At 44.0% G+C, this 27,805-nt stretch overlaps 1 protein-coding gene across 1 annotated transcript in view; it reads left to right on the top strand.

Annotated features, from left to right (window-relative positions):
- Positions 1–26,493, top strand: part of LOC139415808 (pyruvate carboxylase, mitochondrial-like) — a 403,045-nt gene extending 376,552 nt beyond the window's left edge. Inside the window, exons 25-28 of the mRNA XM_071163915.1 lie at positions 13,199–13,345; positions 13,930–14,031; positions 25,587–25,727; positions 26,198–26,493. Coding sequence (XP_071020016.1) covers positions 13,199–13,345; positions 13,930–14,031; positions 25,587–25,727; positions 26,198–26,455 — 648 coding nt within the window. The 3' untranslated portion in view covers positions 26,456–26,493. The remainder of the gene's footprint in view (positions 1–13,198; positions 13,346–13,929; positions 14,032–25,586; positions 25,728–26,197) is intronic.
- The last annotated feature ends 1,312 nt before the right edge of the window (positions 26,494–27,805 follow it).

Below are 27,805 nucleotides of genomic sequence, written 5' to 3'. Positions count from 1 at the left end.
CGTTAGATAAAATCCTTCTTTATATCCCAAAAAGTCTGTTTAGTTGGCGCCATCGATCTTCAGTAATCCACTCGTTCAACATGCAGACAAAGGAGTTCTAAAAACTACCTCTAAACTTTTGTTCAAACAAGTCAAACTACGTTTCTATTTAATCCTCAGGTACCCTAAACTGTAAATAAACTAGAATACATGTTTATTAATAGAAGTATGTTTAATGAAAAAGAAAACATTTTAAGCACACGTCCTCTTCGTGGCAAACAGACTGTACCGGGACTCTTCCTACAAAAACTTCAAATTCTTTTGCTAAACTTTAATTAAACATGTTTTGTTGTGAAAACATGTTACTATTGATGTTCCCGAAAAGATTTCACTTGATCTCCCAAATGAAGAAGCGGGTAGCTGCAGGAACAGGGTTGGAGAGACTATGGCGAACAGAGTTTGGGTGGAATATCACCTATGGTGCAGAGAGAGGCAGCATGCTCCTCTAACAGAGGTTGATGAGAGCAAAATAACCAGAGTAGCCAACCAGGAGGATGGAGCAAACCAACCAGGCAGGATGGAACAAACCAACCAGGCAGGATGGAACAAACCAACCAGGCAGGGTGGAACAAACCAACCAGGCAGGATGGAACAAACCAACCAGGCAGGGTGGAGCAAACCAACCAGGCAGGATGGAACAAACCAACCAGGCAGGATGGAACAAACCAACCAGGCAGGGTGGAACAAACCAACCAGACAGGATGGAACAAACTAACCAGGCAGGATGGAACAAACCAACCAGGCAGGATGGAACAAACCAACCAGGCAGGATGGAACAAACAAACCAGGCAGGATGGAACAAACCAACCAGGCAGGTGGAACAAACCAACCAGGCAGGATGGAACAAACCAACCAGGCAGGATGGAACAAACCAACCAGGCAGGATGGAACAAACCAACCAGGCAGGATGGAACAAACCAACCAGGCAGGATGGAACAAACCAACCAGGCAGGATGGAACAAACCAACCAGGCAGGATGGAACAAACCAACCAGGCAGGATGGAGCAAACAAACCAGGCAGGATGGAGCAAACCAACCAGGCAGGATGGAGCAAAGCTACCAGGCAGGATGGAACAAACCAACCAGGCAGGATGGAACAAAGCTACCAGGCAGGATGGAACAAACCAACCAGACAGGATGGAGCAAACCAACCAGGCAGGATGGAACAAACCAACCAAGCATGATGGAACAAACCAACCAGGCAGGATGGAACAAACCAACCAGGCAGGATGGAACAAACCAACCAGGCAGGATGGAACAAACCAACCAGACAGGATGGAACAAACCAACCAGGCAGGATGGAACAAACCAACCAGGCAGGATGGAACAAACCAACCAGGCAGGATGGAACAAACCAACCAGGCAGGATGGAGCAAACCAACCAGGCAGGATGGAGCAAACCAACCAGGCAGGTGGAATATCACCTATGTTGCAGCAACCAACTAAAAATGAAAGAAAAAAATTATTTTGTTTCAAACTTCAAATTATTTTGTTTCAAACTTCAAATTATTTTGTTTCAAACTTCAAATTCTTGCTGGTTTTTGAAGAAATGAGCCTGAAGCAATGAACAAAGACTGTTGAAATCTATGTGGAAGCCATAGGAATTGCAATCTGGAAACTGGAATTACATAGGACCCATAGCTTTCCATTATAAGAGCTAAAAAATATAAAATAATTCTGGTTGGTTGATCTTTGGATTTGCACATGCGATAACAATTGTGTTATAGTCTCAGACATTATTTTAACATTTCTAGAAACTTCAAAGTGTTTTCTATCCAATGCTACCAATTATATATATATATATATATCCTGGCTTCTGGGAATGAGTAAGAGACAGCTTACTTGGGGGCACGTCAGTCAGGAAATTCAGGAAAATAGAACCTGTCCCTAAGAAAATATTTACCAAATAAACTAAAGTAGGAAAGCATAAAAAAGTAACACAATAAAATATCAATGTGGAGTCTATATACAGGGTGTTACGGTACAGAGTCAATGTGGAGGCTATATACAGGGTGTTACGGTACAGAGTCAATGTGGAGGCTATATACAGGGTATTACGGTACAGAGTCAATGTGGAGGCTATATACAGGGTGTTACGGTACAGAGTCAATGTGGAGGCTATATACAGGGTGTTACGGTACAGAGTCAATGTGGAGGCTATATACAGGGTGTTACGGTACAGAGTCAATGTGGAGGCTATATACAGGGGGTACCGGTACAGAGTCAATGTGGAGGCTATATACAGGGGTACCGGTACAGAGTCAATGAGGAGGCTATATACAGGGTGTTACGGTACAGAGTCAATGTGGAGGCTATATACAGGGGGTACCGTTACAGAGTCAATGTGGAGGCTATATACAGGGGGTACCGGTACAGAGTCAATGTTGAGGCTATATACAGGGGGTACAGAGTCAATGTGGAGGCTATATACAGGGGGTACCGGTACAGTCAATGTGGAGACTATATACAGGGTATTACGGTACAGAGTCAATGTGGAGGCTATATACAGGGTGTTACGGTACAGAGTCAATGTGGAGGCTATATACAGGGTGTTACGGTACAGAGTCAATGTGGAGGCTATATACAGGGTGTTACGGTACAGAGTCAATGTGGAGGCTATATACAGGGGGTACCGGTACAGAGTCAATGTGGAGGCTATATACAGGGGGTACCGGTACAGAGTCAATGAGGAGGCTATATACAGGGTGTTACGGTACAGAGTCAATGTGGAGGCTATATACAGGGGGTACCGTTACAGAGTCAATGTGGAGGCTATATACAAGGGGTACCGGTACAGAGTCAATGTTGAGGCTATATACAGGGGGTACAGAGTCAATGTGGAGGCTATATACAGGGGGTACCGGTACAGTCAATGTGGAGACTATATACAGGGTGTTACGGTACAGAGTCAATGAGGAGGCTATATACAGGGTGTTACGGTACAGAGTCAATGTGGAGGCTATATACAGGGGGTACCGTTACAGAGTCAATGTGGAGGCTATATACAGGGAGTACCGGTACAGAGTCAATGTGGAGGCTATATACAGGGGGTACAGAGTCAATGTGGAAGCTATATACAGGGGGTACCGGTACAGTCAATGTGGAGACTATATACAGGGTGTTACGGTACAGAGTCAATGAGGAGGCTATATACAGGGTGTTACGGTACAGAGTCAATGTGGAGGCTATATACAGGGTGTTACGGTACAGAGTCAATGTGGAGGCTATATACAGGGGGTACCGTTACAGAGTCAATGTGGAGGCTATATACAGGGGGTACCGGTACAGAGTCAATGTGGAGGCTATATACAGGGGGTACAGAGTCAATGTGGAGGCTATATACAGGGGGTACCGGTACAGTCAATGTGGAGACTATATACAGGGTGTTACGGTACAGAGTCAATGAGGAGGCTATATACAGGGTGTTACGGTACAGAGTCAATGTGGAGGCTATATACAGGGGGTACCGTTACAGAGTCAATGTGGAGGCTATATACAGGGGGTACCGGTACAGAGTCAATGTGGAGGCTATATACAGAGGGTACCGGTACAGAGACAATGTGGAGGCTATATACAGGGGGTACCGGTACAGAGACAATGCGGAGGCTATATACAGGGGGTACCGGTACAGAGTCAATGTGGAGGCTATATACAGGGGGTACAGAGTCAATGTGGAGGCTATATACAGGGGTACAGAGTCAATGTGGAGGCTATATACAGGGGGTACCGGTACAGAGTCAATGTGGAGGCTATATACAGAGGGTACCGGTACAGAGACAATGTGGAGGCTATATACAGGGGGTACCGGTACAGAGACAATGTGGAGGCTATATACAGGGGGTACCGGTACAGAGTCAATGTGGAGGCTATATACAGGGGGTACAGAGTCAATGTGGAGGCTATATACAGGGGGTACCGGTACAGAGTCAATGTGGAGGCTATATACAGGGGGTACTGGTACAGAGTCAATGTGGAGACTAGATTCAGGGGTTACCGGTACAGAGTCAATGTGGAGGCTATATACAGGGGGTACCGGTACAGAATCAATGTGGAGGCTATATACAGGGGGTACCGGTACAGAGACAATGTGGAGGCTATATACAGGGGGAACTGGCACTGAGTCAATGTGGAGACTATATACAGGGGGTACAGATTGATTAATTGTTCAGAAGTCTTACGGCTTGGGGGGTAGAAGCTGTTAAGGAGCCTTTTGGTCCTAGACTTGGTGCTCCGGTACCGCTTGCCGTGCGGTAACAGAGAAAACAGTCTATAACTTGGTTGACTGGAGTCTCTGACAATTTTTTGTGCCTTCCTCTGACACCGCCTATTATATAGGTCCCGGATGACAGGAAGCTTGGCCCCAGTTATTTACTGGGACGTACGCACTACTCCCTGTAGAGAGACCGCCTTAGATGCTTAGTGGTTGCCATATCAGGCGGTGATGCAACCGGTAAGAATGCTCTCGATGGTGCAGCTGTAGAACTTTTTGAGTATCTGAGGACCCATGACAAATCTTTTCTGTCTTTTCAGTCTTCACACACAGAGCTTTTTTGCAGTGACTGTATTATCACCAAACGGTACTCAGGGCTCTAACGACCACCAGGTCCTAATGGCCTGGTACTCAGGGCTCTAACGACCACCAGGTCCTAATGGTCTGGTACTCAGGGCTCTAATGACCACCAGGTCCTAATGGCCTGGTACTCAGGGCTCTAACGACCATCAGGTCCTAATGGCCTGGAACTCAGGGCTCTAACGACCATCAGGTCCTAATGGCCTGGAACTCAGGGCTTTAACGGCCATCAGGGCTCTATTGTCCTTCTAACCACTCTGACATCAATGTAATCGATTAATCACCACACAAAAAAAAAACGTATCATTGAAATAGTATCCTGCTTTTACACTTCTCCTCCCTGTGATTGATCAATTTGAAGAAAGAAGTTCCCAACAGCAGGTTGAAACTGATGTGGAAAACATGGTCGTTGTGGATGTTGTTTCAACGTCTTCAGACAATGAACTGGACTGCTGGTGATGATTAATACAAAACAGCCATATGCATATTAGAGCTTATGCATTTAAATGTTTTCTATAAAAAAAAAATTGTTTAACCTTTATTTAACTAGGCAAGTCAGTTTAAAGAACAAATTCTCATCATTAAAATAATGATTGTGCCATTATTCAATACATAGCCTACGGCATATTACGCACGGCTGAAAAATATCAAACAAAACTGATTAAAGAGTTTTTTTGGTACATAATTGGTCTGGCCTTTAAGTGCTGATTGTATTATTATGCATACTGGATGGACTAGTTACCTGACGCTACGCTCCAAACTTTCTATCCATGAGTCTGGGAGACAACGTAAAGCCCTAGGCCATATTGTTGGTTCATTGATTGTGGAGGCTTACAGAGTTCGTTTATAGGTTGACTCATTCCTTTAACTACAGAATATCTCATTACCGTGTGTTTCCATCTCCTCCTCTCTCTCCTTCATTCCTTTTTAACTACAGAATATCTCAGTACTGTGTTTCCATCTCCTCCTCTCTCTCCTTCATTCCTTTTTAACTACAGAATATCTCAGTACTGTGTTTCCATCTCCTCCTCTCTCTCCTTCATTCCTTTAATTCTTGGCGCACCCATCCCATTATCGTCAACATCCGCTGAATTGCAGAGCTCCAAATTCAAATGAAATTACTAAAAATATTTAATTTCATGAAATCACAAGTGCAATATAGCAAAACACATCTTAGCTTGTTGTTATTCCATCAGGCGTGTCAGATTTCAAAAAATATTTACAGTGAAAGCAAACCAAGCGTTTATGTGAGGAAATCTCTCTCAGCAGACAAAACCTTACAAACAGCTAGCAGCAAAGTAGATTGGTCACGAAAGTCAGAAAAGCAATAAAATGAATCGCTTACCTTTGATGATCTTTGGATGTTTGCACTCACGAGACTCCCAGTTACACAATAAATGTTCCTTTTGTTCCATAAAGATTATTTTTATATCCAATATACCTCCATTTGTTTGGAGCGTTTTGTTCAGTAATCCACAGGCTCGAGCGGTCACGAAGGGGCAGACGAAAATCCCAAATAGTATCCGTAAAGTTCATAGAAACATGTCAAACGTTTTTTATAATCAATCCTCAGGTTGTTTTTACAATACATAATCGATAATATTTCAACCGGACGGTAGCTTTTTCAATAGGAGAGAGAGAGAAATTATCTGCTCCAAGCTGTTGCGCATGCAAAACTCTGCTGGCACTCAGCCATCCACTGTAGCGAAGTGATCGTTCTCGCTCATTTTTTCAGAATAAAAGGCTGAAACTATGTCTAAATACTGTTCACATCATGTGGAAGCCATAGGGAAAGGAATATGGTTGATATCCCTTTAACTTCTTATGGTATAGGGGATGCTAGCGTCTCACTTGGCCAAAAGCCAGGGAAAATGCAGCGCAGCAAATTCAAATAAAATTATAAAAAAATCTAACTTTCATTAAATCACACATGTAAGATACTAAATTAAAGCTACACTCGTTGTGAATCCAGCCAACATGTCAGATTCTAAAAAGGCTTTTCGGCTAAAGCATAACAAGCTTTTATCTGATGATAGCACAACAGTAAACAAAGAGAGTACATATTTCAACCCTGCAGGCGCTACACAAAATGCAGAAATAAAATATAAAACATGCCTTACCTTTGACGAGCTTCTTTTGTTGGCACTCCAATATGTCCCATAAACATCACAATTGGTCCTTTTGCTCGATTAATTCCGTCCATATATATCCAAACTGTCAATTTATTTGGCACGTTTGATCCAGAAAAAAACAGCTTCCAAATTGCGCAACGTCACTACAAAATATTTCAAACGTTGCCTGTAAACTTTGACAAAACATTTCAAAGTACTTTGTAATACAACTTTAGGTATTTTTAAACGTTAATAATTGATCAAATTGAAGACGGGTCTATCTGTGTGCAGTACAGGAAGACAACAAACCAAGCTACTTTTCAAGTCTTGCGCAACTCTCAACAGTGTTACGCAGTTCCTAGATGGCCAGACTTCTTCATTGCACAAATTAATAACCTCAACCAAATTCCAAAGACTGGTGACATCCAGTGGAAGCGGTAGGAACTGAAAACAAGTTCCTAAGAAATATAGTTTTCCAATGAGACTCACTGAACAGACAGAGACCTAAAAAAAAAAATCTGAACGGTTAGCACTCAGGGTTTTTCCTGCTACATAAGTTATGTTATACTCACAGACATGATTCAAACATTAACATTAACTACAGAATATCTCACTACCGTGTGTTTCCATCTCCTCCTCTCTCTCCTTCATTCCTTTCTCCAGAACACAGAGAAGGGCTGTCAAAACTTTAATTAAACATGTTTTATTGTGAAAACATGTTACTATTGATGTTCCCGAAAATATTTCACTTGATCTCCCAAATGAAGAAGCGGGTAGCTGCAGGAACAGGGTTGGAGAGACTATGGCGAACAGAGTTTGGGTGGAATATCACCTATGGTGCAGAGAGAGGCAGCATGCTCCTCTAACAGAGGTTGATGAGAGCAAAATAACCAGAGTAGCCAACCAGGAGGATGGAGCAAAGCTACCAGGCAGGATGGAGCAAAGCTACCAGGCAGGATGGAGCAAAGCTACAAGGCAGGATGGAGCAAAGCTACCAGGCAGGATGGAGCAAAGCTACCAGGCAGGATGGATCAAAGCTACCGGGCAGGTTGGAGCAAACCAACCAGGCAGGATGGAGCAAACCAACCAGGCAGGATGGAGCAAACCAACCAGGCAGGATGGAACAAACCAACCAGGCAGGATGGAGCAAACCAACCAGGCAGGATGGAACAAACCAACCAGGCAGGATGGAACAAACCAACCAGGCAGGATGGAACAAACCAACCAGGCAGGATGGAACAAACCAACCAGGCAGGATGGAGCAAACCAACCAGGCAGGATGGAGCAAACCAACCAGGCAGGATGGAACAAACCAACCAGGCAGGATGGAACAAACCAACCAGGCAGGATGGAACAAACCAACCAGGCAGGATGGAACAAACCAACCAGGCAGGATGGAACAAACCAACCAGGCAGGATGGAACAAACCAACCAACCAGGCAGGTGGAACAAACCAACCAGGCAGGATGGAACAAACCAACCAGGCAGGATGGAGCAAACCAACCAGGCAGGATTGAACAAACCAACCAGACAGGATGGAACAAACCAACCAGGCAGGATGGAACAAACCAACCAGGCAGGATGGAACAAACCAACCAGGCAGGAGGGAACAAACCAACCAGGCAGGATGGAACAAACCAACCAGGCAGGTGGAATATCACCTATGGTGCGGCAACCAACTAAATACAGAATTACCAGAAAAATGGATGAGTCAGGTGGAAAGGCGGAGAAAAGAAGGAACCTGCTTGTCGGCCCCGTATTAAAGGCCAAAAATGGTTAAAGAAAATTAGGATGAATTATAAAGTATACCAGCTTCATTTAAGGACCACCAAATTGACAGCTGTGCCATACAGATTGGGTTTTAGATTTTAATGAACTGAACGACAACAGATCCAAAACTTAAGAGTTTTTCAATTTAATTTATGAAAACAAAATTCTTGCAACGAATAGAATGTTATATATATATATGGGAGATTCAATCATCCCAGCTCTGCAGATTTTGCTGTGAAGAGACAGAGTCATTAGATCATTTGTTTTGGTACTCTCCATATGTAGCTTGTTTTTGGTCGCAGGTTCAGGAACGGCTGAAGAATTACAACATTTACCTGGAGATAACTCTGCATATCTGAAAAGTCAATCAATCAGTAATACCCTTAGCAAAAAAAAAAAACGTATTTATCATTCATTTACAATCTTTAGTAACTATGAGAATCGAAAGTTTCAGAACTTTTGTGAAAACACCACACCTCAGGGTTGTTTGGAGCTGAAAGGTAGAACTAATAACAAGATAACTAAACACCACACCTCAGGGTTGATTGGAGCTGAAAGGTAGAACTAATAACAAGATAACTAAACACCACACCTCAGGGTTGATTGGAGCTGAAAGGTAGAACTAATAACAAGATAACTAAACACCACACCTCAGGGTTGATTGGAGCTGAAAGGTAGAACTAATAACAAGATAACTAAACACCACACCTCAGGGTTGATTGGAGCTGAAAGGTAGAACTAATAACAAGATAACTAAACACCACACCTCAGGGTTGATTGGAGCTGAAAGGTAGAACTAATAACAAGATAACTAAAAAATACACCTTGTCTGTAAAATGTATAACTTGTGGGAAACCGAACAGTTCAAAAAATATATCTATTGACAAATAGAAATCATAACTGGATTGTGTTCAGAGATAGATGGGAGAAGGTGAGGGTATCTGAAGGATGGGACTAAAAACAAGCAAAGGATGACTATCGTAAAATAGATTGTGTCCATAAAATGTCTATAGAATGTATACGCTGGAAGTAGAAGCCTTGGTGTTGTTGTCCGTTAGTTGACTCCAATTAGGGAGGGGCGGTAAGGTTAGTGTTGTTGTCCGTTACTTGACTCCAATTAGGGAGGGGCGGTAAGGTTAGTGTTGTTGTCCGTTACTTGACTCCAATTAGGGAGGGGCGGTAAGGTTAGTGTTGTTGTCCGTTAGTTGACTTAAATTAGGGAGGGGCGGTAAGGTTAGTGTTGTTGTCCGTTAGTTGACTTCAATTAGGGAGGGGCGGTAAGGTTAGTGTTGTTGTCCGTTACTTGACTCCAATTAGGGAGGGGCGGTAAGGTTAGTGTTGTTGTCCGTTAGTTGACTCCAATTAGGGAGGGGCGGTAAGGTTAGTGTTGTTGTCCGTTAGTTGACTCCAATTAGGGAGGGGCGGTAAGGTTAGTGTTGTTGTCCGTTACTTGACTCCAATTAGGGAGGGGCGGTAAGGTTAGTGTTGTTGTCCGTTAGTTGACTTCAATTAGGGAGGGGCGGTAAGGTTAGTGTTGTTGTCCGTTAGTTGACTTCAATTAGGGAGGGGCGGTAAGGTTAGTGTTGTTGTCCGTTACTTGACTCCAATTAGGGAGGGGCGGTAAGGTTAGTGTTGTTGTCCGTTAGTTGACTCCAATTAGGGAGGGGCGGTAAGGTTAGTGTTGTTGTCCGTTAGTTGACTCCAATTAGGGAGGGGCGGTAAGGTTAGTGTTGTTGTCCGTTAGTTGACTCCAATTAGGGAGGGGCGGTAAGGTTAGTGTTGTTGTCCGTTAGTTGACTCCAATTGGGGAGGGGCAGTAAGGTTAGTGTTGTTGTCCGTTAGTTGACTCCAATTGGGGAGGGGCGGTAAGGTTAGTGTTGTTGTCCGTTAGTTGACTCCAATTGGGGAGGGGCGGTAAGGTTAGTGTTGTTGTCCGTTAGTTGACTCCAATTGGGGAGGGGCGGTAAGGTTAGTGTTGTTGTCCGTTAGTTGACTCCAATTAGGGAGGGGCGGTAAGGTTAGTGTTGTTGTCCGTTAGTTGACTCCAATTAGGGAGGGGCGGTAAGGTTAGTGTTGTTGTCCGTTACTTGACTCCAATTAGGGAGGGGCGGTAAGGTTAGTGTTGTTGTCCGTTAGTTGACTCCAATTAGGGAGGGGCGGTAAGGTTAGTGTTGTTGTCCGTTAGTTGACTCCAATTAGGGAGGGGCGGTAAGGTTAGTGTTGTTGTCCGTTACTTGACTCCAATTAGGGAGGGGCGGTAAGGTTAGTGTTGTTGTCCGTTAGTTGACTTCAATTAGGGAGGGGCGGTAAGGTTAGTGTTGTTGTCCGTTAGTTGACTTCAATTAGGGAGGGGCGGTAAGGTTAGTGTTGTTGTCCGTTACTTGACTCCAATTAGGGAGGGGCGGTAAGGTTAGTGTTGTTGTCCGTTAGTTGACTCCAATTAGGGAGGGGCGGTAAGGTTAGTGTTGTTGTCCGTTAGTTGACTCCAATTAGGGAGGGGCGGTAAGGTTAGTGTTGTTGTCCGTTAGTTGACTCCAATTGGGGAGGGGCGGTAAGGTTAGTGTTGTTGTCCGTTAGTTGACTCCAATTGGGGAGGGGCGGTAAGGTTAGTGTTGTTGTCCGTTAGTTGACTCCAATTGGGGAGGGGCGGTAAGGTTAGTGTTGTTGTCCGTTAGTTGACTCCAATTGGGGAGGGGCGGTAAGGTTAGTGTTGTTGTCCGTTAGTTGACTCCAATTAGGGAGGGGCGGTAAGGTTAGTGTTGTTGTCCGTTAGTTGACTCCAATTGGGGAGGGGCGGTAAGGTTAGTGTTGTTGTCCGTTAGTTGACTCCAATTAGGGAGGGGCGGTAAGGTTAGTGTTGTTGTCCGTTAGTTGACTTCAATTAGGGAGGGGCGGTAAGGTTAGGGGAATATAATAAATTGGGGAGGGGCGGTAAGGTTAGGGGAATATAATAAATTGGGGAGGGGCGGTAAGGTTAGGGGAATATAATAAATTGGGGAGGGGCGGTAAGGTTAGGGGAATATAATAAATTGGGGAGGGGCGGTAAGGTTAGGGGAATATAATAAATTGGGGAGGGGCGGTAAGGTTAGGGGAATATAATAAATTGGGGAGGGGCGGTAAGGTTAGGGGAATATAATAAATTGGGGAGGGGCGGTAAGGTTAGGGGAATATAATAAATTGGGGAGGGGCGGTAAGGTTAGGGGAATATAATAAATTGGGGAGGGGCGGTAAGGTTAGGGGAATATAATAAATTGGGGAGGGGCGGTAAGGTTAGGGGAATATAATAAATTGGGGAGGGGCGGTAAGGTTAGGGGAATATAATAAATTGGGGAGGGGCGGTAAGGTTTGGGGAATATAATAAATTGGGGAGGGGCGGTAAGGTTAGGGGAATATAATAAATTGGGGAGGGGCGGTAAGGTTAGGGGAATATAATAAATTGGGGAGGGGCGGTAAGGTTAGGGGAATATAATAAATTGGGGAGGGGCGGTAAGGTTAGGGGAATATAATAAATTGGGGAGGGGCGGTAAGGTTAGGGGAATATAATAAATTGGGGAGGGGCGGTAAGGTTAGGGGAATATAATAAATTGGGGAGGGGCGGTAAGGTTAGGGGAATATAATAAATTGGGGAGGGGCGGTAAGGTTAGGGGAATATAATAAATTGGGGAGGGGCGGTAAGGTTAGGGGAATATAATAAATTGGGGAGGGGCGGTAAGGTTAGGGGAATATAATAAATTGGGGAGGGGCGGTAAGGTTAGGGGAATATAATAAATTGGGGAGGGGCGGTAAGGTTAGGGGAATATAATAAATTGGGGAGGGGCGGTAAGGTTAGGGGAATATAATAAATTGGGGAGGGGCGGTAAGGTTAGGGGAATATAATAAATTGGGGAGGGGCGGTAAGGTTAGGGGAATATAATAAATTGGGGAGGGGCGGTAAGGTTAGGGCTATATAATAAATTGGGGAGGGGCGGTAAGGTTAGGGGAATATAATAAATTGGGGAGGGGCAGTAAGGTTTATTGGGGTATTGTGATGTCATTGTGGGATATTGTGTGTAGATCGATGAGGAGAAAGGAACACTCTCTCTCCGTTTCCCATCCCCACTTCTCATCTTTTCTTCTCTCATTTCACCATATAGAGAGTGAGAGTGAGAGTGAGAGTGAAAACGAGAGAGAGAGAGAGAGAGAGAGAGAGAGAGAGAGAGAGAGAGAGAGAGAGAGAGAGAGAGAGAGAGAGAGAGTCCTGTATGAAACTACGAAACTGAGTCCTTTCCTATAAAGGAATGGGTGTATGTGTGCGTGCGTATTGAATTAGCCAATTATCAACAAGGGTGGTCCTGTACTGGCCAATCGTCACAGGGGAACTGCAGAGGTTCTTAGAACACTTGAGTGGAACTCCTGGAACACAATAGAATGTTCCTTTTTTCTGTTTTCCACATTTTTTTGAGGCCTACTGTCAGTTAATTAACATTGGCACGGCAACCATGTCCAATTTATAACACTTCTTCGTTGTTGCAGAGATTTTTTATTTTTTTTTAAAACACCACCAAGGAAAAGGAGACATAATGTCCTTGAGACTGTAGACGACAGCAGCAGAATGAGGAAGATGAGGAAGATGAGGAAATACTCGACGAAAGAGAAAAGATGACCAATATGAAGTCTTTTACGATGGCTGTCTCCCCTCTCCCCGCCCCACTCCCCCCCCCCCTCACAGGTTCTAAAATCCCTCCCCCGTATCGAGGGGCGTCCTGGTGCCACCCTGCCTCCCCTGGACTTCGATGCCCTGGAGGCCGGGCTTCGTTTGCTGCACGGCGATGACATCACAGAGGAGGATGTGATGTCAGCGGCCATGTATCCCAAGGTATTTTATATTTATATTTACACACACACACACACACACACACACACACACACACACACACACACACACACACACACACACACACACACGGCATCCCTAGCCACGTCCTCAGATGGCATCCCTAGATTTGATTTGACACACACACACACTCTGTTGATTTCTTGACTCAGGTACGGATGGTAGTGAGAATAGATGTTCATGTTATACTCTGTCTTTCTCTCTGTTCTCTCTCTGTCTTTCTCTCTGTTCTCTCTCTGTTCTCTCTCTGTTCTCTCTCTGTTCTCTCTGTGTTCTCTCTGTTCTCTCTCTGTTCTCCCTCTGTTCTCTCTCTGTTCTCTCTCTGTTCTCTCTGTTCTCTCTCTGTTCTCTCTCTGTTCTCTCTGTCTTTCTCTCTGTTCTCTCTGTTCTCTCTGTTCTCACTCTGTTCTCTCTGTCTTTCTCTCTGTTCTCTCTGTCTTTCTCTCTGTTCTCTGTTCTCTCTGTTCTCTCTCTGTCTTTCTCTCTGTTCTCTCTCTGTCTTTCTCTCTGTCCTCTCTCTGTCCTCTCTCTCTCTCTCTCTCTCTCTCTCTCTCTCTCTCTCTCAGGTGTTCCAGGAGTACAAGGAGTTCACAGGTAGCTTCGGTCCCGTCGACTGCCTCAGCACACGACTCTTCTTGGACGGGCCCAAGATAGCAGAGGAGTTTCAGGTTGGTGGTAATATCTTGGTTTCTTTTAAGCATCTTCGGTACAGTCCTCTCTTTTTTTCTAGATGAGCAGTTTGAGGTGTATTGTAGGGTATAATAATGTGTATTAATAATTCATATTTATCCTGAGAGTCCCAGGAAATACCACAAAAATCAGAAGCATAAACATTTAAAGTGTTTAATTAAAACCAAGAGTTCTCCTCAAATAAGAGGGGCACTGCGTCACCTTGTTGGCTTGGCTGTGACACTTTGTCGGCTTGGCTGCTCCACCTTGTCGGCTTGGCTGCTCCACCTTGTCGGCTGCTCCACCTTGTCGGCTGCTCCACCTTGTCGGCTTGGCTGCTCCACCTTGTCGGCTTGGCTGCTCCACCTTGTCGGCTTGGCTGCTCCACCTTGTTGGCTGCTCCACCTTGTTGGCTGCTCCACCTTGTCGGCTTGGCTGCTCCACCTTGTCAGCTTGGCTGCTCCACCTTGTCAGCTTGGCTGCTCCACCTTGTTGGCTGCTCCACCTTGTTGGCTGCTCCACCTTGTTGGTTGCTCCACCTTGTCGGCTTGGCTGCTCCACCTTGTCGGCTTGGCTGCTCCACCTTGTTGGCTGCTCCACCTTGTTGGCTGCTCTACCTTGTTGGCCGCTCCACCTTGTTGGCCGCTCCACCTTGGCGGCCGCTCCACCTTGTTGGCTGCTCCACCTTGTTGTCCGCTCCACCTTGTCGGCCGCTCCACCTTGTCGGCTGCTCCACCTTGTTGGCTGCTCCACCTTGTCAGCTTGGCTGCGCCACTATGGAAAGATTTCAGATTAAACTGATTTTTAGTGAGTATAGAGTAACTATCTTTGATCAGTTACATTGTTGTCAATTGCGAAACAGGCTGTTCATAAATTCAGAGCGCTATTATGTTCCTCAATTAACTCAGCGCATTTCAGCAGTAAGACTATCTCGACACGGAGCGTTTACAGGACCCACGGAGCGCAGCCGGAGTATAGACTATAGTCTCTTTGTAACAGCAGTCAAACAAAAGTCAAGTGACCAAAGTTGCTAAGCTTTGCCAGATAACATCCTTCAATGAATTACAGGATATCTCCCATGTTTGTCACCATCTCTGATGATTCTACAGACGGCAGATCAGCTCGTGAATAAACGGGGAGACGGAGAGAGGAAATAGTTTAAACATCAAGGTATCTTAACGTGGGGATCAACTCTGTTGTATAAAATATCCATCTCTACTGTCATACCGTTTGTTGATCACACATTTTCTACCGAAGCTCTCATACCAGCAGCAGTAGGAGACAGAGCGCAGAGAAGCCGGGAATGTTACAGCTGTATTTTGACAAGGAGAGATGTGCTTTGATAATGCCACCTATGAAATACAGAATAAAGTTAGGATTTTTCTGGGGGTTTCAGTGGGACAGGATGATAACGAAGTCTTTTTCCTCATGTCTCTATGAATTGTTTAACCCGACTTCATGTCTGTGTCAGAAAACATAGTGAATTATGCATAGGACTGTCAACATTGGTGGCTACCAAAAAAAAAGACACACGTTATTTTATAGGCGTTGAGTTTAAAAAATATATATATATGGTTTATTTAACAGTGTTGAAACTGCGTTCGGGTCACGTGTGCTTTTGAATTCAATGGCGACTTTAGTGTGAAGTGAATAGACAAACAGGCTTCTACAACCTGCTGGGATAATGTGCTATTGTGGAATTGCATTAGTGTCACATTGGGGGAAATGTTGTAATTTCCCAGGTCTTGTCATTTTATATTTTGGGGTGGGAAATGTGAAGTGTGTCCCCGGGACAGTCCTGGGATGTTACCCTGGGATGTTACCCATGTTACAGATGTTACCCATGTTACCCCTGTCACCCATGTTACCCATGTTACAGATGTTACCCATGGTACCCATGTTACCCATGTTACAGATGTTACCCATGGTACCCATGTTACCCATGTTACAGATGTTACCCATGGTACCCATGTTACCCATGGTACAGATGTTACCCATGATACCCATGCTACAGATGTTACCCATGTTACAGATGTTACAGATGTTACCCATGTTACAGATGTTACAGATGTTACCCATGTTACCCATGTTACAGATGTTACCCATGTTACCCATGTTACCCATGTTACAGATGTTACAGATGTTACATATGTTATAGATGTTACCCATGGTACCCATGTTACAGATGTTACCCATGTTACCCATGTTACAGATGTTACAGATGTTACCCATGGTACCCATGTTACCAATGTTACAGATGTTACAGATGTTACAGATGTTACCCATGTTACCCCTGTTACCCATGTTACCCATGTTACAGATGTTACCCATGTTACCCATGTTACAGATGTTACCCATGTTACCCATGTTACAGATGTTACAGATGTTACAGATGTTACCCATGGTACCCATGTTACCCATGTTACAGCTGTTACCCATGTTACCCATGTTACAGATGTTACCCATGTTACAGATGTTACAGATGTTACCCATGTTACCCATGTTACCCCTGTTACCCATGTTACCCATGTTACCCCTGTTACCCATGTTACAGATGTTTCCCCTGTTACCCATGTTACAGATGTTACCCATGGTACCCATGTTACAGATGTTACCCATGTTACCCATGTTACTGATGTTACCCATGTTACAGATGTTACAGATGTTACCCATGTTAAAGATGTTACCCATGTTACAGATGTTACCCATGTTACAGATGTTACAGATGTTACCCATGTTACCCATGTTACCCCTGTTACCCATGTTACCCATGTTACCCATGTTACAAATGTTACAGATGTTACCCATGTTACCCATGATACCCATGTTACCCATGTTACATATGTTACCCATGTTACAGATGTTACAGATGTTACCCATGTTACCCCTGTTACCCATGTTACCCATGTTACCCATGTTACCCATGTTACAGATGTTACCCATGTTAAAGATGTTACCCATGTTACAGATGTTACCCATGTTACAGATGTTACAGATGTTACCCATGTTACCCATGTTACCCCTGTTACCCATGTTACCCATGTTACCCATGTTACCCATGTTACAAATGTTACAGATGTTACCCATGGTACCCATGTTACAGATGTTACCCATGTTACCCATGTTACAGATGTTACCCATATTTCCCATGTTACAGATGTTACCAATGTTACCCATGTTACAGATGTTACAGATGTTACCCATGGTACCCATGTTACCCATGTTACAGATGTTACCCATGTTTCCCATGTTACAGATGTTACCCATGTTACCCATGTTACCCATGTTACAGATGTTACCCATGTTACAGATGTTACAGATGTTACCCATGTTACCCATGTTACCCATGTTACCCCTGTTACCCATGTTACAGATGTTTCCCCTGTTACCCATGTTACAGATGTTACCCATGTTACAGATGTTACCCATGTTACCCATGTTACAGATGTTACAGATATTACAGATGTTACCCATGGTACCCATGTTACCCATGTTACAGCTGTTACCCATGTTACCCATGTTACAGATGTTACCCATGTTACAGATGTTACAGATGTTACAGATGTTACCCATGTTACCCCTGTTACCCATGTTACAGATGTTACCCATGGTACCCATGTTACAGATGTTACCCATGTTACCCATGTTACAGATGTTGCCCATTTTTCCCATGTTACAGATGTTACCAATGTTACCCATGTTACAGATGTTACAGATGTTACCCATGGTACCCATGTTACCCATGTTACAGATGTTACCCATGTTTCCCATGTTACAGATGTTACCCATGTTACCCATGTTACCCATGTTACAGATGTTACCCATGTTACAGATGTTACAGATGTTACCCATGTTACCCATGTTACAGATGTTTCCCCTGTTACCCATGTTACAGATGTTACCCATGGTACCCATGTTACAGATGTTACCCATGTTACCCATGTTACTGATGTTACCCATGTTACAGATGTTACCCATGTTACAGATGTTACAGATGTTACCCATGTTACCCATGTTACAGATGTTACCCATGGTACCCATGTTACTGATGTTACCCATGTTACAGATGTTACAGATGTTACCCATGTTACAGATGTTACCCATGTTACAGATGTTACCCATGTTACAGATGTTACAGATGTTACCCATGTTACCCATGTTACCCATGTTACAGATGTTACCCATGGTACCCATGTTACCCATGTTACCCCTGTTACCCATGTTACCCATGTTACATATGTTACCCATGTTACCCATGTTACATATGTTACCCATGTTACCCATGTTACCCATGTTACAGATGTTACAGATGTTACCCATGTTACCCATGATACCCATGTTACCCATGTTACATATGTTACCCATGTTACCCATGTTACCCATGTTACATATGTTACCCATGTTACATATGTTACCCATGTTACCCATGTTACCCATGTTACATATGTTACCCATGTTACCCATGTTATTACATTTTCAGACTGAACAACAGATTAACTGACTTCTTTCTTGGTGAGTCCACTTCTGGTAATCTCTTGAAACATTTATTTGAACCAGCTTTATCGACAACCTTGTCCATTCTATGTCTTACTAGGAAACCAAGTTCCCTGGAAATGTTATTTCATTTTCTACATGAACAGAAAATAACTTATTTTGAGAGTGAATCTTTATTTATTAGAAATAGAGACAGAGACATACAGACAGAGACATAGAGACAGACATATAAAGACAGAGACATACAGACAGAGATATAGAGACAGACATATAAAGACAGAGACATAGAGAGAGAGACATAGAGATCAGAGACATAGAGATCAGAGACATAGAGATCAGACATTCAAAGATACAGAGATCAGAGATCAGAGACACACAGACAGAGACATAGAGACAGAGACATAGAGACAGAGACATATAGACAGAGACATAGAGACAGATACATAGAGACAGAGACATAGAGATCAGATACATAGAGACAGATACATAGAGACAGATACATAGAGACAGAGACATAGAGATCAGAGACATAGAGATCAGAGACATAGAGACAGAGAGACAGAGAGACATAGAGACAGAGACATTGAGACAGAGAGACATAGAGACAGAGACATAGAGATCAGATACATAGAGACAGAGACATAGAGATCATAGACATAGAGATCAGAGACATAGAGATTAGAGACAGAGACAGAGACATAGAGATCAGAGACATGGAAATTAGAGACAGAGATTAGAGACATAGAGACAGAGACATAGAGATCAGAGACATAGAGATTAGAGACATAGAGATTAGAGACATAGAGACAGAGACATAGAGATCATAGACATAGAGATCAGATACATAGAGACATAGAGACAGAGACATAGAGATTAGAGACATAGAGACAGAGAGACAGAGAGACAGAGACATAGAGACAGAGACAGACAGAAATATAGACTAGTCACACCATATGAGACATAGAGACAGAGAGACAGAGAGACATAGAGATCAGAGACATAGAGATTAGAGACATAGAGACAGACAGAAATATAGACTAGTCACACCATATGAGACATAGAGACAGAGAGACAGAGACATAGAGATTAGAGACATAGAGATTAGAGACATAGAGACAGAGACATAGAGATCAGAGACATAGAGATTAGAGACAGAGACATAGAGATCAGAGACATAGAGATTAGAGACATAGAGATTAGAGACATAGAGATTAGAGACATAGAGACAGAGACATAGAGCTCATAGACATAGAGATCAGATACATAGAGACATAGAGACAGAGACATAGAGATTAGAGACATAGAGACAGAGAGACAGAGACATAGAGACAGAGACAGACAGAAATATAGACTAGTCACACCATATGAGACATAGAGACAGAGAGACAGAGAGACATAGAGATCAGAGACATAGAGATTAGAGACATAGAGACAGAGACAGACAGAAATATAGACTAGTCACACCATATGAGACATAGAGACAGAGAGACAGAGAGACATAGAGATCAGAGACATAGAGATTAGAGACATAGAGACAGAGACAGACAGAAATATAGACTAGTCACACCATATGAGACAAAAATAGAATAATAAATACTAGAAAATAGAATAGTGTATAGATGATGAACAGTATGCCAGCCATGTTGCCTATAGCAACATACAGATCCAGTGAGCTCCATAATTCACTGGACAGTGAAACATAATGTTGAATAAAGTAATCATTGTTAATATATGGTCACGTATCCTTTGCATGCAATAACTGCTTGAAGTCTGTGATGCATCGACATCACCAGACGCTGGGTATCTTCCCCATGGTGATGCTCTGCCAGGCCTGTACTGCAGCCATCTTCAGTTCCTGCTTGTTTCGGGGAGTTATTGCCTTCAGTCTCTTCTTCAGCATGTTAAAATGCATGTTCAATTGGATTCAGATCCGTCGATTTCCTCGGCCAGTCTAGGATTTTCCACTTTTTGGCCATCAAAAACCCCTTCGTTGATCCAGCAGTATGTTTAGGGTCATTGTCTTGTTGCATGATGAAGTGCCGTCCAATGAGTTAGGAGACAATTGGTTTTATCTGAGCAGATAAAATACTTCTGTAGACTTCAGAATTCAATTCTGTCTGCAGTCACATCATCGATGAAGACAAGTGAGCCTGTTCCACTGGCAGCCATTACAAGTCATAACACATGTTTCACGGATAAGGTGGTATGCTTTGGATCATGGGCATGTCTATTTTTTCTCTCCACACTTTCCGCTTCCCATCACTCTGGTACATGTTAATATTTGTATCATCTGTCCAAAATACTTTTTTTCCCCAGAACTATTGGGGCTTTTTTAGGCGCATTTTTAGCAAACTGTAATCTGTCCTTTCTGTTGTTCAGGTTTATCAGTGGTTTGTACCCTCTGTCGTCCTGCTGGTGTGGTCTTCTACGTACGGTTGACTTTGACACATCTGCATCCAGGAGAGTGTTTCTGATCTTTTGGGCTGTTGTCAGGGGAGGGGGGGTTTTCTTCACCACAGAGAGTATTCTCTGGTCATCCACTACCGTGATCTTCCTCAGTCCACCGGGTCTTTTGACATAATTGAGTTCACCGGTTGTTGTTTTCTTGCTAATGATGAACCAAACTGTTGACTTGGGCGTGCCCAGGGTTTTTGAAATGTTCCTGATTGGTTGATTTTCATTTCTGAGGCTTATGACAGCCAGCTTCATTTGCATCGACACTGCTGTCTTCCTCATGTTGTCACACCCCAACGACAACCTCCAGAGGCAACAGCAAAGTCTAGAATCAATTATATTCATCAACAGCTCTCCTGCATTCACTAAGGACACAAATGAATACACCTGCCCAACGACACACATCTGTGAAGCCAATTCAACAAAGTAGTACCTTAAAATGGGGGGAACCATGTACAAAAGGTGCTGTCATTTCTAAACGGTTCATCCGATATGAATGAAAATACCCTCAAATTAAAGCTGACAGTCTGCACTTCACCCTCGTTTTCATTGTATCCTTTCAAACTCAAAGTGCTGGAGCACAGAACCAAAATAACAAAAACATGGTCACTGTCCAATGAATTATGGTGCTCACTGTCTCTACAGGGGAGACGGACTAACAGTACAACAGCCATGTCGCCTATAGCAACATACCACTAACTACAGGGGAGATGGACCTACAGTACGACAGCCATGTCGCCTATAGCAACATACCACTAACTACAGGGGAGATGGACCTAAAGTACGACAGCCATGTCGCCTATAGCAACATACCACTAGCTACAGGGGAGACGGACTAACAGTACGACAGCCATGTCGCCTATAGCAACATACCACTAGCTACAGGGGAGACGGACTAACAGTATATACAGGGGGTACCGGTACAGAGTCAATGTGGAGGCTATATACAGGGGGTACCGGTCCAGAGTCAATGTGGAGGCTATATACAGGGGGTACCGGTACAGAGTCAATGTGGAGGCTATATACAGGGTATTCCGGTACAGAGTCAATGTGGAGGCTATATACAGGGGGTACCGGTACAGAGTCAATGTGGAGGCTATATACAGGGGGTACCGGTACAGAGTCAATGTGGAGGCTATATACAGGGGGTACAGAGTCAATGTGGAGGCTATATACAGGGTATTACGGTACAGAGTCAATGTGGAGACTATATACAGGGTATTATGGTACAGAGTCAATGTGGAGGATATATATAGGGGGTTACGGTACAGAGTCAATGTGGAGACTATGTACAGGGGGTAATGGTACAGAGTCAATGTGGAGGCTATATCCAGGGTATTATGGTACAGAGTCAATGTGGAGGCTATATACAGGGTGTTACGGTACAGAGTCAATGTGGAGGCTATATACAGGGGAACCGGTACAGAGTCAATGTGGAGGCTATATACAGGGTATTACGGTACAGAGTCAATGTGGAGACTATATACAGGGTATTACAGTACAGAGCCAATGTGGAGTCTATATACAGGGTATTACGGTACAGAGTCAATGTGGAGGCTATATACAGGGTATTACGGTACAGAGTCAATGTGGAGACTATATACAGGGGGTAATGGTACAGAGTCAATGTGGAGGCTATATCCAGGGTATTATGGTACAGAGTCAATGTGGAGGCTATATACAGGGTGTTACGGTACAGAGTCAATGTGGAGGCTATATACAGGGGTACCGGTACAGAGTCAATGTGGAGGCTATATACAGGGTATTACGGTACAGAGTCAATGTGGAGACTATATACAGGGTATTACAGTACAGAGTCAATGTGGAGTCTATATACAGGGTATTACGGTACAGAGTCAATGTGGAGACTATATACAGGGGGTAATGGTACAGAGTCAATGTAGAGGCTATATACAGTGGGTACTGGTACAGAGTCAATGTGGAGGCTATATACAGGGGGTACCGGTACAGAGTCAATGTGGAGACTATTTACAGGGTGTACTTGTACTAGACTTGGCGCCCGGTATCACTTGCCGTGCGGTAGCAGAGAGAACAGTCTATGACTAGAGTAGCTGGAGACTTTGGCAATTTTTAGGGCCTTCCTCTGAAATCGCCTGGTATAGAGGTCCTGGATGGCAGGAAACTTGGCCCCAGAGATGTACTGGGCCGTATGCACTACAGAGGTAGCACCTTGCGGTTGAAGGCCAAGCAGTTGCCGTTCCAGGCGGTGATGCAACCCGTCAGGATGCTCTCAGTGGTGCAGCTGTAGAACCTTTTGAGGATCTGAGGGCCCATGACAAATGTTTTCAGTCTCCTGAGGGGGAATAGGTTTTTGTCGTGCCCTCTTCACGACTGTCTTGGTGTGCTTGGACCATTATAGTTGGTTGGTGATGTGGACACCAAGGAACTCGAAGCTCTCAAGCTGCTCCACTACAGCCCTGTAGTGAGAATGGGGGCGTGCTCCTCCTTTTCCTGTAGTCCACAATCATCTCCTTTCTCTTGATCACATTGAGAGATCACACAGCCAGGTCTCTGACCTTCTCTCTATAGGCACCAATGCATAGGCACTCACACCACCAACAGACATGGGAACAATAATTGACAGGACAATGGTGAACAATGGACACACTTATACAATTACTAAATACTGGGAATAGGGAGCAAGTATTGACAGTTCTGGAGGGATCCTTGACAGCAGGTTACCTTCGTGTTCTTGGGCACAGGGACTTTGGTGATCTGCTTGAAACATGTTGGTATTACAGACTCAGTCAGGAACAGGTTGAAAATGTCAGTGAAGACACCTGCGAATTGGTCAGCGCATGCTCGGAATACACGTCCTGGTAATCCGTCTGGCTACTGACCTGTTTAAAGGCTGTGGAGAGTGTGATCACAGAGTCGTCCGGAACAGCTGATGATCTCATTAATGTTTCATTGTTTCTTGCCTCGAAGCGAGCATAGAGGGAATTTAGCTTGTGTCACTGTGCAGCTTGTGGCTGTGCTTCCCTTTGTAGTCTGTAATAGTTTTGCGAGCCCTGCCACATCCGTCGAGTGTCGGAGCCGGTGTAAAACAATTCAATCTTAGCCCTGTATTTACGCTTTGCCTGTTTGATGCTTCGTCGGAGGACATAGCGGAATTTCTTATAAGCTTCTGGGTTACAGTCCCGCTCCTTGAAAGCGGCAACTCTACCCTTTAGCTCAGTGGGGATGTTGCCTGTAATCCATGGCTTCTGGTTGGGGTATGTACGTACAGCCAATGTGGGGACAAAGTCACGATCGTCTAAGGTGGAAACAGCGGACCAAAGCACAGCGTGGTGGGAGTACATGCTTCTTTATTATAAGATGTCGTCAACAAAACAATAAACATCCAAACGAACCGCCAACGTAGTGCTCACAGGACAACTATACATGGACAACTACCCACAAATACAGGTGGGAAAATAGGCTACCTAAGTATGGTTCTCAATCAGAGACAACGATAGACAGCTGCCTCTGATTGAGAACCATACCAGGCCAAACACAGACAGGGAAAATAATCACCCACAACCAACATGGGGGACAACAGGCTACCTAAGTATGTTTCTCAGTCAGAGACAACGATAGACAGCTGCCTCTGATTGAGAACCACCACCCGGCCAAACACACAGAAATACAGATCATAGAAAAAGGGACATAGAATGCCCACCCAACTCACACCCTGACCAAACCTAAATAGAGACATATAAAGCTCTCTACGGTCAGGGCGTGACAATGGCTTCTGGTTGGGGTATGTACAGGAATCAGGAGGATAGAATTATGGTCAGATTTGCGAAATGGAGGGCGAGGGAGATCTTTGTATGCCTCTCTGCGTGTGGAGTAAAGATGGTATTTTTCCCTCTGGTTGCACATTTAGCATGCTGGTAGAAATGAGTTAAAACTGATTGAAGTTTCCCTGCATTAAAGTCCCCGGCGACTAGGAGCACCGCCTCTGGATGAGCGTTTTCCTGTTTGCTTATGGCGGAATACAGCTCAGAGTGCGGTCTTAGTATCGGTATGTGGTGGTAAATAGACATCTACGAAGAATATAGACAAACTCTCTAGGTAGATAGTGTGGTCTACAACTTTTCATGAGATACTCTACCTCAGGCGAGTAAAACCTTGAGACTTCCTTTGATTTGCAAATTCTCAGGTTTTCCCCAAATTCCGGTAGGAAAATTCCCAGAATCAGAAGGGAATAAGCAAGAAATCCAGAATCCCATACTAATCCAGAATTCCAAATCCCATATTAATCCGGAATCCAATGTTAATCCGGAATGCCATGTTTTTAAAATAGCGGTTCTGTTCAGGAACAATATAGGTCACTTTCATTACTGGTTTTGTTTCTGTTCCTCGAAAAATCTAATTTTTTCCAGTTTTCTGTTCTGTTCCATGAAACAGTTCAAACCCCTGACTAAAATAGACTGGAATAGTCACTGAAATCATGCATGTATGCACAGAGGATAGAGTGATTCTGAAGACAGTACAGATTTATTTACGACATACAGAGGACTGAAAATAGCTACTTTACATTACAGCTCTCTCCCCCTCTCCTCTTTCTCTCCATCCCCCTCTTCCTCCCTTTCCCTCCCAGGTGGAGATAGAGAGAGGGAAGACGTTACACATCAAGGCCCTAGCGGTGGGAGACTTGAATAAGACAGGTCAGAGAGGAGTCTTCTTTGAGCTCAACGGTCAGCTGCGGTCAGTCCTGGTCAAAGATAATGTGGCCATGAAGGTACGTCTGATTTATTGGTTAATTGGTTAATTGAAGGTTGAAAACTGGACAAGACTAGACTGGACTGGACTGGACTAGACTGGACTGCACTGGACTAGACTGGACTGGACTGGACAGACTGGACTGGACTGGACAGACTGGACTGGACAAGACTAGACTGGACTGTGAATGTGTGATCTCAATGGGAAGGGAGAATTGCTGTTACCAGGCTCTCTACATTCATATCCTCATGACATCAATCTAGGTCTCACTGTTGAAGAGCAAAGACACCTAGGATCTTATCGATCCATCAAATCCTTGATGATTGATTGATGATTGATAGATAGATGATTGATTGCCGATTGATTGATGATTGATTGATTTTTCTCCCCACCTCCCCTTCTACAGGAGATGATTGATTGATGATTGATAGATATGATTGATAGATAGATGATAGATAGATGATTGATTGATGATTGATTGATCTACAGGAGATGAAGTTCCATCCCAAGGCTCTGAAGTCTGTCCGGGGTCAGGTGGGGGCACCCATGCCCGGAAAGGTCATCGAGGTCAAAGTTGAGCCTGGTCAGAAGGTGGAGAAGGGTCAGCCGCTTTGTGTTCTGTCAGCTATGAAGATGGAGACTGTGGTCAACTCTCCACTGACTGGGGTTGTCATGGTGATTCATGTGAACACTGATACTAGTTTGGAAGGAGATGATTTGATATTGGAAATCACTGCAGAGGAGTAGAGAGATGGAGTAGAGAGATGGAGAAGAGAGAGGGAGTAGAGAGAGGGAGTAGAGAGAGGGAGTAGAGAGATGGAGTAGAGAGATGGAGTAGAGAGAGGGAGTAGAGAGAGGGAGTAGAGAGAGGGAGTAGAGAGATGGAGTAGAGAGATGGAGTAGAGAGAGGGAGTAGAGAGAGGGAGTAGAGAGAGGGAAAGAGTGGCTTGGGGAGATAGGGAATTCTCTAGATAAAAAGGTTTGCAGAACTAGGAACCAAATGGATATTAGGAGGGAACGAGCAGCAGTGAGAGAGAGAGAGAGAGAGAGAAAGAGAGAGAGAGAAAGAGAGATAGAGAAGAGGAGGAGGAGAGAGAGAGAGAAAGAGAGAGAGGAGAGGAGGAGAAATAGGTTTTATTTTAGCTGAGTAATTATTCGTTGGTGAATTAATTACCTTTACTAATGATGTATAAATTAGCAGCAATAATGTGGTGACCCTGGGGATAGAGAGTATTTAGCTGTTGATATTCTCCTGTGTGTGTGTGTTTGTGTGTTTGTGTGTGTGTGTGTGTGTGTGTGTGTGTGTGTGTGTGTGTGTGTGTGTGTGTGTGTGTGTGTGTGTGTGTTAAATCTAGCGGAGCTGGAAAACCTATTCCTGAGGCTTTGAAATATTAACGGTAACATTTTGTTAGCCGCTGCCTGACGCTACACACCCGCAATGCATCGTGGGACAGTTGTCATGGCAACGTCACTGTCGTCATCTCACACATTTTAGAATAGAATCAAGCAATCAAGTGTTTATGTTACTTTGTTTATAATAATTTGATTTCTAAATAAGTTTTTGACTGTTTTCTTAATAAGGCTAATTTTTCAGTTTTTGATTTGTTAAAAAAGTTTGAAATATCCAATAAATGTCGTTCCACTTCATGATTGTGTCCCACTTGTTGTTGATTCTTCACAAAAAAATACAGTTTTATATCTTTATGTTTGAAGCCTGAAATGTGGCAAAAGGTCGCAAAGTTCAAGGGGGCCGAATACTTTCGCAAGGCACTGTAGACCAGACAGAGAGAGAGATGGGGCCCAGACAGAGAGAGAGATGGACCAGACAGAGAGAGAGAGATGGACCAGGCAGAGAGAGAGATGGACCAGACAGAGAGAGAGATGGACCAGACAGAGAGAGAGAGAGAGATGGACCAGACAGAGAGAGAGATGGACCAGGTAGAGAAAGAGATGGACCAGACAGAGAGAGAGATGGACCAGACAGAGAGAGAGAGAGAGATGGACCAGACAGAGAGAGAGATGGACCAGGTAGAGAAAGAGATGGACCAGACAGAGAGAGAGATGGGGCCCAGACAGAGCGAGAGATGGACCAGACAG

The sequence above is a fragment of the Oncorhynchus clarkii genome, chromosome 9 (genome assembly GCF_045791955.1).
Source record: "Oncorhynchus clarkii lewisi isolate Uvic-CL-2024 chromosome 9, UVic_Ocla_1.0, whole genome shotgun sequence".
Classification (NCBI taxonomy): domain Eukaryota; kingdom Metazoa; phylum Chordata; class Actinopteri; order Salmoniformes; family Salmonidae; genus Oncorhynchus; species Oncorhynchus clarkii.
The sequence above is the reverse complement of the archived record's forward strand: the minus strand, read 5'-3'. Positions and strand labels throughout refer to the sequence as shown.